Source organism: Moschus berezovskii, chromosome 1, assembly GCF_049115385.1.
Source record: "Moschus berezovskii isolate FMDL1 chromosome 1, NW_MosBer_1.0, whole genome shotgun sequence".
Taxonomy (NCBI): Eukaryota; Metazoa; Chordata; class Mammalia; order Artiodactyla; family Moschidae; genus Moschus; species Moschus berezovskii.
In genome coordinates this window covers 134,913,712-134,925,816 of record NC_142460.1, presented here as the reverse complement: position 1 = coordinate 134,925,816, position 12,105 = coordinate 134,913,712, and the positions used below count along the sequence as shown (strand labels likewise).

The 12,105-nt window shown below is 40.2% G+C and overlaps 1 protein-coding gene across 2 annotated transcripts in view; it reads right to left on the bottom strand.

The window, feature by feature from the left end:
• The window catches only part of MISO1 (mitochondrial inner membrane subdomain organizer 1), a 36,640-nt gene that overhangs the window by 20,264 nt on the left and 4,271 nt on the right, over positions 1-12,105 (bottom strand). For both annotated transcript variants that reach the window (XM_055411240.2, XM_055411249.2), the window contains one exon: positions 10,910-11,057. In XM_055411240.2, coding sequence (XP_055267215.2) covers positions 10,910-11,057 — 148 coding nt within the window. The remainder of the gene's footprint in view (positions 1-10,909; positions 11,058-12,105) is intronic.

Below are 12,105 nucleotides of genomic sequence, written 5' to 3'. Positions count from 1 at the left end.
TGCTGTGGCACTGCACACCTTTCAGGACAGATACCTGGTGAATACAAACCCTGGAGTTGTGCAATGTAACACCTGGACAATCACAAGTGATGGCCTTGCTGTCTAAGCACTAAAAAATCATCACTATTTCCAACAGGAGAGATTTAAATTACTACTGCATTATTACAACAACTGAGAAGTATAAACCATGCTTAGAGCTGAAATGGCCAACAAATAAACATCCCAAGTAATCTTTCTTTAGGGAACAACAGTCATTCAAATTGTGTAAGTTCTGCTTGATTTGTTAAGAAATAAAATCAATCATGTCAGGTGTACTTGAGGGAAAAAAAATCAATCTTATTTCTTTATAGCCATATGTCAGTTGAACAGTGATATTCATTCATCTCAGGGTAAAGAAATAAGAACTTTCTTTAAAACATTAAAATAATATTAAGGAGATCTTTAAATATGACTCAATTAAATCATTTGACAATTTTGCCAAGTCTCTGTTGGCTAAAAATTATTTTTCTAGGGACTGTGAATAATTAGATAAGAAAAGTTCCCTGCCCACTAGGGGCTCATAGTTCAATAGAAGGATATAAACCTAGATACATAATTACAGGAAAACGTGTTTTAGTACTGTAATTGCAGTATGTATAAATTGCTTGGGGCATAGGAAAGAAAGAGGCCAGTTCTGCTTGGGAGTTAAGGAGAGCTTCACAAAAGAGCTGACGTTTGAGCTAGATCCTAAAGAATCCACAGATTGGGACTTCCCTGGTGGTCCAGTGGTTAAGACTCCATGCTTGCAGTGGAAGGGGTACAGGTTCAATCCTTGGTTGGGGAACTAAGATGACACATGCCACATAGTAAATAAAAAGAGAAAAAACAAACAAAAAGAATCCACAGATGCTCAGGCATTTGGAAAAGATCTATGCCCAGGGCATGAGAACATATGGAAGCAGCAGGAAGGTCTGTGTGGCTGTGGTCCTTGCTGAGAAGCAGGGAGAAAAGGGAAATGCAGCAGCAAGCTCTGGACTCTGCCCAATTTTCCAAGCTCTTTGGTGTCTCTTGTCCCCTCCTTCCCTATGTTCCAGCCACATGAGACTTCAAGTGCCTTACCAAAAGAGCCGGGCTCATTCCCACGCATGTTCTTCCTAGCCAGCTCCTTCCCATTCTCCAGGCCTCTAATGAGGCCTTCTCTGACCACCATATATGTGGATTCCCTCTTCATACAAGCTCCAGTAATGCTCATCCTACACCCTGATCCTTTTCTTTATAGCCCTTAGGATAATTTTTCATTTTTTTGTTGCGCATCTTCCACCTGGACTGTAAGCTCCAAGGGATAGAGTGTTCTTGTTTGTTTCACTCTGCATGTACAGCTAGCTAGGACCTAGAATATAATATGTGTTCAGTATTTGTGGAGTAAGTGTTTGAATGCCTGAGTAGCTAAGTGAAAAAAGGAGGGAAAGAAGAAAAGAAATCTGGAACCAAATTAAATAGTTTATTTCTGGGGGGTGGTCCTAAGATGGCAGAGGAATAAGACAAGGAGACCACTTTCTCCCCCACAAATTCATCGAAAGATCATTTGAACGCTGAGCAAATACCACAAAACAACTTCTGAACGCTGGCGGAGGACACCAGGCACCCAGAAAGGCAACCCACTGTCTTCGAAAGGGGTTAGGACAAAATATAAAAGATAAAAAGAGAGACAAAAGAGTTAGGGATAGAGACCTGTTCTGGGGAGGGAGTAGTAAAAGAGGAGAATTTTCCAAACACCAGGAAATCCTCTCATCGGCAGATCTGTCAGGAGTTTTAGAATCTCAAAGGACAACATAACCGGGAGGAAAAAATAAATAAAACCCACAGATCACTCCCCTAACCACAACTCCCAGCCAAGAAGTACCCCAGATGCTTGCGTCTGCCACCAGCAAGTGGGGACTGAACAGGGAGGCACAGGCTGCATTGCTTAGGGTAAGGACCAGGCCTGAATGCACTGAGGACAATCTGAGGGAGCTAACGTGAGATAGCAACCCAAACTGTGGGACAGCCAGAAAGAGAGAGAAAAAAAAGAGCAGAGAGAGAGAGAGAGAACTTTCCCACAAGAAGCTCTAACCTAAGGCACTGCCAGGCCACTCACAGAACAAAGGACTGAGCGAATACCAGAGGAGACCTCGCCAGCAGTGGACTGGCCCACCCCCTGCCAGAGGCACGGAGGCAGGTGGGCGACAGCCAGAGCCAGAAGGCAAGGGGCAAACTTCGTCCCAGAGACAGCATCCTCTATCAAACTGCGAGCAGGCTCCCAGTTGCTAACCAAGTCTTCCTGGGATCCTGGATGGTTGACATCCACCAGGGGGCTTGCAGCCAGAGATCAGCTCCACAGAGGAGACACACGGCACACCTGAGATGGCACTCCCGCTGCACACCCAGGAAACTGAGCAGCTGGGATGGGGGAGGTGATAAGACACACCACCCACCTGGGGAGTGTGCGCTCACCAAGCACCTGGTCGCCTGAGCTGCTTGGGCCTGGGAAGGGCACAAAACGCTGGCCCAACTGAGTCTGTGCCTTTGTGGAGTACCCGAGAACCTGAATCCGAGTGGCTTAGACCTGGGAAATGCACGCAACCCAGGCCCCGCCTTAAAACAGTTCCCCTGCAGAGCAACCTGGAACCTGAGCAGTGTAGACTGGGAAAGCACACACACTGTGAGCAGGGGCAAACCCAGTGTGGCCCAGGCACTGTGAGCACTCCCCACACATGCCAGTGATATTTGTTTGCAGTGTTCTTCCTTCCCTGCAGCACAATTGAACAAGTGAGCCTAAATAAATGACCACCTTTGCCCCCGTGTGTCAGGGCGGAAGTTAGATACTGAAGAGACTTGCAAACAAAGGAAGCCAAAATAAACAAAGAAGAGGGAACCACTTTGGAAGTGACAAGTGCAGCAGATTAAAACCCTGTAGTTAGCACTGGCTACATTGGAAGGGATCTATAGACCTTGAGAAGAAGTATAAGCTGGATCAAGGACCTATCTGAAACTGAACTGACCCCATTGCCCACAACGGCTCCAGAGAAATTCCTAGATATATTCTACTATTATCATTTTTAAGTCATTACTCCTTTAATTTTCATTTTTAAAACTTACTATTACCTTGCAAAAAAAGACCTATTTTTAAAGCAAATTTCATATATATATATATATTTTATAACTTTTGCGATTTTATTTTTTTAATACTGTATTTTTGAGAGTCTAACCTCTACTCTAGATTTTTAATCTTTGCTTTTTGGTATTTGTTTCAATTTTGTACCTTTAAGAATCCAATCTTCAGTAACCATTTTCACTTAGGAGTGTGATTACTAGCTTGATTGCTCTCTCCCCTTTTTACTCTCCCTTTTCTCCCCCAGGTCACCTCTATCTCCTCCCTCCCCCTTCTCTTCTCTACTTAACTCTGTGAATCTCGTTGGGTGCTCCAGGCTATGGAGAACACGTAGGGAACTGATCACTGGCTAGACTGGTCGCTCTCCTTTTGACTGCCCCTCCTCTCCTCCTGGTCACCTCTATCTCCTTCCTCCTTCTTCTCTATGGAACTCTGTGAAACTCTGAGGAGTTTCCAGGCTGTGGAGAGCAAACAGGGAATATATTACTGGCTAGACTGCTCTCTCCCCTTTTGATTCCCCCTGATGCTGATTGCAGCCAGGAAATTAAAAGACGCTTGCTCCTTGGAAGGAAAGTTATGACCAACCTAGATAGCATATTAAAAAGCAGAGACATTACTTTGCCAACAAAGGTCCGTCTAGTCAAGGCTATGGTTTTTCCCGTGGTCATATATGGATGTGAGAGTTGGACTGTGAAGAAAGCTGATCACCGAAGAATTGATGCTTCTGAACTGTGGTGTTGGAGAAGACTCTTGAGAGTCCCTTGGACTGCAAGGAGATCCAACCAGTCCATTCTAACGGAGATGAGTCCTGGGTGTTCACTGGAAGGACTGATGCTAAAGCTGAAACTCTAATACTTTGGCCACCTCATGGGAAGAGTTGACTCACTGGAAAAGACTCTGATGCTGGGAGGGATTGGGGGCAGGAGGAGAAGGGGACGACAGAGAATGAGATGGCTGGATGGCATCACCGACTCGATGGACATGAGTTTGAGTGAACTCCGGGAGTTGGTGACAGACAGGGAGGCCTGGTGTGCTGTGATTCATGGGGTCGCAAAGAGTTGGACATGACTGAGCGACTGAACTGAACTGAACTGAACTTGTCCTCCTGGTCACCTATATCTTCCTCCTCCCTCTTCTCTTCTCCATGAAACTCTGGGAACCTCTCTGGATGTCCCTCACTATGGAGAATCTTTTCACAATTAACCTAGATGTTTTGTGATAAGTGCTGCATGGATGGAGAAGCTTTGAGGCTACTGTAAGAATAAGACTGAAAGCCAGAGGGAGGGGGCTTAAATCCAAAACTTGAGAACACCAGAAAACTCCTGACTCCAGGGAACATTAATCAACAAGAACTCATCCAAAAGCCGCCATACCTACACTGAAATCAAGCTTCAACCAAGAGCCAACAAGTTTCAGAGCAAGACATACCAAGCTAATTCTCCAGCAACGCAGGAATATAACCCTGAGCACAAAAATACAGGTGGCCAAAAGTTACACCAAACCCATAGACACGTCAAAACTCACTACTAGACACTGCATTGAACTCCAAAGAGAAGAGATCCAGCTGCATGACCAGAACACCAATGCAAGCTTCCCTAACCAGGAAACCTTGACAAGCCACTCGTCCAAATCCACCCACTGGCAGGAACCTCCACAATAAAGAGGAACCACAAACTTCAGCATACAGAAAGGCTACCCCAAACACAGAAACCTAAACAAGATGAAAAGGCAGAGAAATATTCAGCAGGTAAACGAACATGATAAAAGCCCACCAAATGAAACAAAAGAGGAGGAGATAGGGAGTCTACCTGAAAAAGAATTCAGAATAATGATAGTAAAGATGATCCAAAATCTTGAAAACAAAATGGAGTTATAGATAAATAGTCTGGAGACAAGGACTGAAAAGATGCAAGAAAAGTTTAACAAGGACCTAGAATAAATAAAAAAGACTCAATCAATAATGAATAATGCAATAACTGAGATCAAAAGCATTCTGGAGGGAACCAACAGTAGAATAACTGAGGCAGAAGATAGGACAAGTGAGGTGGAAGATAGAATGGTGGAAATAAATGAAGCAGAGAGGAAAAAAGGAGAAAGAATTAAAAGAAATGAGGACAACCTCAGAGACCTCTGGGACAATGTGAAACGCCCCAACATTTGAATCACAGGAGCCCAGAAGAACACAAAAAGAAAGGCCATGAGAAAATACTTCAAGAGATAATAGTTGAAAACTTCCCTAAAATGGGGAAGGAAATAGCCACCCAAGTCCAAGAAACCCAGAGAGTCCCAAACAGGATAAACCCAAGGCGAAATACCCCAAGATACACAGTAATCAAATTAACGAAGATCAAACACAAAGAACAAATATGAAAAGAAGCAAGGGAAAAAACAACAAATAACCCACAAGGGGATTCCTGTAAGGACAAGAGTTGATCTTTCAATAGAAACTCTTCAGGCCAGAAGGGAATGGCAGGACATACTTAAGTAATGAAAGAGAAAAGCCTACAACCCAGATTACTGTACCAAGCAAGGATCTCATTCAAATATGAAGGAGAAATCAAAAGCTTTACAGACAAGCAAAAGCTCAGAGAATTCAGCACCACCAAACCAGCTCTTCAACAAATGCTAAAGGATCTTCTCTAGACAGGAAACAGAGAAAAGGTTTCCCGAAACAACAAAGTAAATGGCAACGGGATCATACTTATCAATAATTACCTTAAGCATAAATGGGTTGAATGCCCCAACCAAAAGACAAACTGGCTGAATGGATACAAAAAACAAGACACCTATATATGTTGTCTACAAGAGACCCACCTCAAAACGAGAGGCACATACAGACTAAAAGTGAAGGGCTGGAAAAAGATATTCCACACAAATAGAGACCAAAAGCAAGCAGGAATAGCAATACTCATATCAGATAAAATAGACTTTGAAATAAAGGCTGTGGAAAGAGACAAAGAAGGACACTACATAATGATCAAAGGATCAATCCAAGAAGAAGATATAACAATTATAAATACATATGACCCAACATAGGAGCACTGCAATATGTAAGGCAAATGCTAACAAGTATGAAGGGGAAATTAACAGCAACACAATAACAGTGGGAGACTTTAATACCCCACTCACACCTATGGATAGATGAACTAAACAGAAAATTAGCATGGAAACACAAACTTTAAATGATATAATGGACCAGTTAAACCTAATAGATATCTATAGGACATTTCACCCCAAAACAATGAATTTCACCTTTTTCTCAAGTGCACATGGAACCTTCTCCAGGACAGATCATATCCTGGGCCATAAATCTAGCCTTGATAAATTCAAAAAAACTGAAATCATCTCAGGCATCTTTTCTGATCACAATGCAGTAAGATTAGATGTCAATTACAGGGGAAAAAAAACTATTAAAAATACAAACATATGGAGGCTAAACAACACACTTCTGAATAACCAACAAACCACAGAATAAATCAAAATATGCATAAAACTAATGAAAATGAAAACACAACAACCCAAAACCTATGGGATTCAGTAAAAGCAGTGCTAAGGGGAAGGTTCATAACAATACAAGCCTACCTCAAGAACAGGAGAAAAATCAAATAAATAACCTAACTCAATACCTAAAGCAACTAGAAAAAGAAGAAAGGAAGCACTCCAGGGTTAGCAGAAGGAAAGAAATCATAAAAATTAGGGGAGAAATAAATGCAAAAGAAACAAAGGAGACCATAGCCAAAATCAACAAAGCTAAAAGCTGGTTCTTTGAGAAGATATATAAAATAGACAAACCATTAGCCAAACTCATCAAGAAACAAAGGGAGAAGAATCAAATCAACAAAATTAGAAATAAAAATGGAGAAATCACAACAGACAACACAAAAATACAAAGGATCATAAGACACTACTATCAGCAACTATATGCCATTAAAATGGACAACTTGGAAGAAATGGACAAATTCTTAGAAAACTATAACTTTCCAAAACTGAACCAGGAAGAAATAGAAAATCTTAACAGACCCATCACAAGCACAGAAATTGAAACTATAATCAGAAATCTTCCAGCAAACAAAAGCCCAGGATCAGATGGCTTCACAGCTGAATTCCACCAAAAATATAGAGAAGAGCTAACATCTATCCTACTCGAACTCATCCAGAAAATTGCAGAGGAAGATAAACTTCCAAACTCATTCTATGAGGCCACCATCACCCTAATACCAAAACCAGACAAAGATACCACAAAAAAAGAAAACTACAAGCCAATATCACTGCTGAACATAGGTGCAAAAATCCTTAGCAAAATTCTAGCAAACAGAATCCAACAACATATTAAAAATATCATACATCATAACCAAGTGGGCTTTATCCCAGGGATGCAAGGATTCTTCAATATTTGCAAATCAATCAATGTGACACACCACATTAACAAATTGAAATATAAAAACCATATGATTATCTCAATAGATGCAGAGAAAGCCTTTGACAAAATTCAACATCCATTCATGATAAAAAACCCTCCAGAAAGTAGGCATATTATTCAACATAATAAAAGCCATATATAATAAACCCACAGCAAACATTATCCTCAATGGTGTCAAATTGAAAGCATTTCCCCTAAAGTCAGGACAAGACAAGAATGCCCACTCTCACCGCTACCATTCAACATAGTTTTGCAAGTTTTAGCCACAGCAATCAGAGAAGAAAAAGAAATAAAAGGAATCCAGACTGGAAAAGAAGTAAAACTCTCACCGTGTGCAGATGACATGATCCTCTACGTAGAAAACCCTAAAGACTCCACCAGAAAATTACTAGAGCTAATCAATGAATATAGTAAAGTTGTGGGATATAAAATTAACACACAGAAATCCCTTGAATTCCTATACAGGCTGCAGTCCATGGGGTTGCTAAGGGTCGGACACAACTGAGCGACTTCACTTTCACTTTTCACTTTCACACATTGGAGAAGGAAATGGCAACCCACTCCAGTGTTCTTGCCTGGAAAATCCCAGGGATGGGGGACCCTGATGGGCTTCTGTCTATGGGGTCGCACAGAGTCGGACACGACTGAAGTGATGCAGCAGCAGCAGCAACAATGAGAAAACAGAATGAGAAATTAAGGAAACAATTCCATTCACCACTGCAACAAAAAGAATAAAATACTTAGGAATAAATCTACCTAAAGAAACAAAAGACCTATATATAGAAAAATATAAAACACTGATGAAAGAAATCAAAGATGACACATATAGATGGAGAAATATACCAAGTTCATGGATCAGAAGAATCAATATAGTGAAAATTAGTATACTACCCAAAGCAATCTAGAGATTCAGTGCAATCCCTATCAAGCTACCAAAGGTGTTTTTCAGAGAACTAGAACAAATAATTTCACAAGTTGTATGGTAACACAAAAAACCTCGAATAGCCAAAGCAATCTTGAGAAAGAAGAATGGAACTGGAGGAATCAACCTGCCTGACTTCAGGCTATATTACAAAGCCACAGTCATCAAGACAGTATGGTACTGGCATAAAGACAGAAATATAGATCAATGGCACAAAATAGAAAGCCCAGAGATAAATCCACGCACCTATGGACACCTTATCTTTGACAAAGGAGGCAAGAATATACAACAGAGAAAAGACAATCTCTTTAACATGTGGTGCTGGGAAAACTGGTCAACCACTGGTAGAAGAATGAAAGGAGAACACTTCCTAACACCACACACCAAAATAAACTCAAAATGGATTAAAGATCTAAATGTAAGACCAAAAATTATAAACTCCTAGAGGAAAACATAGGCAAAACACTCTCTGACGTAAATCATAGCAGGATCCTCCCACCTCCCAGAGTAATGGAAATAAAAATAAAAATAAACAAATGGGACCTAATTAAACTTAAAAACTTTTGCACAATGAAGGAAACCATAAGCCAGGTGAAAAGACAGCCTTCAGAATGGGAGAAAACAATAGCAAATGAAGCAACTGACAAAGAATTAGTCTCAAAAATATATAAGCAGCTCCTGCAGCTCAATTCCAGAAAAATAAGCGACCCAGTCAAAAAATGGGCCAAAGAACTAAACAAACATTTCTCCAAAGAAGACATACAGATGGCTAACAAACACATAAAAAGATGCTCAACATCACTCATTATCAGAGAAATGCAAATCAGAATCACAATGAGGTACCATCTCACGCCAGTCGGAATGGCTGCTATCAAAAAGTCTACAAAAAATAAATGCCGCAGAGGGTGTGGAGAAAAAGGAACCCTCTTACACTGTTGGTGGGAATGCAAACTAGAACAGCCACTATGGAGAACAATGTGGAGATTCCTTAAAAAACTGGAAAAAAAAAAAAAAACTGGAAATAGAACTGCCATACGACCCAGCAATCCCACTGCTGGGCATACACACCAAGGAAACCAGAATTGAAAGAGACAAGTGTACCCCAATGTTCATTGCAGAACTGTTTACAATAGCCAGAACACGGAAGCAACCTAGATGTCTATCGGCAGACGAATGGATAAGAAAGCTGTGGTACATATACACAATGAAATATTCAGTTCAGTTCAGTTCAGCTGTTCAGTTGTGTCTGACTCTTTGTGACCCCATGACCCACAATACGCCAGGCCTCCCTGTCCATCACCAACTCCCAGAGTCCACCCAAACCCATGTCCATTGTGTTGGTGATGCCATCCAACCATCTCATCCTCTGTCGTTCCCTTCTCCTCCTGCCTGCAATCTTTCCCAGCATCAGGGTCTTTTCCAATGAGTCAGCTTTCCACATCAGGTGGCCAAAATATTGGAGTTTCAGCTTCAACATCAGTCCTTCCAATAAACACCCAGGACTGATCTCCTTTAGGATGGACTGGTTGGATCTCCTTGCAGTCCAAGGGACTCTCAAGAGTCTTCTCCAACACCACAGTTCAAAAGCATCAATTCTTCGGCACTCAGCTTTCTTTATAGTCCAACTCTCACATCCATAATGACTATTGGAAAAACCATAGCCTTGACTAGACAGATCTTTGTGGGTAAAGTCATGTCTCCACTCTTTAATATGCTGTCTAGGTTGGTCATAACTTTCCTTCCAAGGAGCAAGCGTCTTTTAATTTCATGGAATATTACTCAGCTATTAAAAAGAATGCATTTGAATCAGTTCTAATGAGGTGGATGAAACTGGAGCCTATTATACAGAGTGAAGTAAGTCAGAAAGAAAAACACCAATATACCAATTCAATATTCTATTGAATACTGTATTGAATTTAGAAAGATGGTAACAATGACCCTATATGTGAGATAGTAAAAGTGACACAGATGTACAGAACAGACTTTTGGAATCTGTGGGAGTAGGCGAGGGTGGGATGATTTGAGAGAACAGCATTGAAACATATATATTATCATATGTGAAACAGAAAACCAGTCCAGATCCGAGGCATGAGACAGGGTGCTCAGGGCTGGTGTACTGGGATGACCCTGAGGAATGGGATGGGGAGGGAGGCAGGAGGGAGGTTCAGGATGGGGAACACATGTATACCCATGGCTGATTCATGTGACTATATGGCAAAAACCACCACAATATTTTAAAGTAATTAGCCTCCAATTAAAATAAATAAATAAAATAATAAATAAATAGTTCATTTGTGTAAGTCAAGACTTTGGACTTTCATAGACAATGGAGAGTTATTAAAAATTAAAATGACTTTTTTTGCTATTTTAAAAATAACTTCTAATAAAGGAACTTTAAAATAGTTATTTAGTGCTATTATTTTTGTGCCTTACTTACTTCTCCATGAAGATATAACAGGTAAAGTAATGGGAATATGTTCAATCTCTAAACCATTCTCAGTTATTCGGCGTAGTCGTCCTCGTAGTTTAACATTCTTTCTTATAAATTCTACTGGGATATCTGAAGAACGTGTAAATTTTGATGTCTGTTGATTTACAAGGAGAAAAGTATAACATTTTATTACTATTTTCATTTTAAAATTAAGCATGTTATATTCTCTAAACATTTCAAAGAAGACATAATAACCACTGAACATTTTTAATTTGGTTCTTAATTTTATATTAATATTTTTAAAAGACTTAACAGAAGTGTTTATAAGCACATTATTTAGAATCCTTTAGTCATTATTTTACTATTTGAGGCTATTATATAGAGAACATTAAACAGACTCCTCACTTTAAAAAAGCTTATATCCTTAAAATGTGACACAATTTCTCAAGAAGTAGTGAGCATACCGCTGTGCCTGGCACTACACAAATCTGGTTAAACTTACTATCTTACTGGTTAAGTTACCATCTCATTGTATAAATGTACTATCTATTCATACAGGTACTCTGGGAAATGGAGAAGGAAATGGCAACCCACTCCAGTATTCTTGCCTGAGAAATGCCATGGACAACAGGAGCCTTGCAGGCTGTAGTCCATGGGGTCGCAAAGAGTTGGACACAATTTAGCAACTAAACAGCAACAGCAGCAACTGCTGGGAGAACCTAGCCAAAACTGAAGCAATTTAAGTTAGACTACTAATCAACAAGTTTTTTCCCCTTATTTTTCAATCTCACAGGAAAAAAAACGCCCCTCCAAAAAGGCCAACATTAGGAATTTATTTAAATACCTAACACCTTGGAGTTACTCAACATTTTATACCTGTGTCTTTCATATTAACAGTACTACAGAAACAAGCTTAATTTGTAAGCATGGCCAGGTGAAAGCCTCATAACAGGCAGAAGGATAAATTAGTAACCAACTTCCTAAGACAGTAAAGTTGGTCTAAACAGTTAAAAAAGTGTTTTCCAAACAAGAAAAACATTATAGCAGACAAATCCAGAATGTGGAACATTAATAATAGGATAAATGACTTGGTTATTCTGAAAAATAAATGGTTTACGGGGGAAAAAGAAAAGGAGGGGGGGTATAGACTGCTATAAAATAAATGAGACAGATATAACAAACAAATACAATACATGGACCAT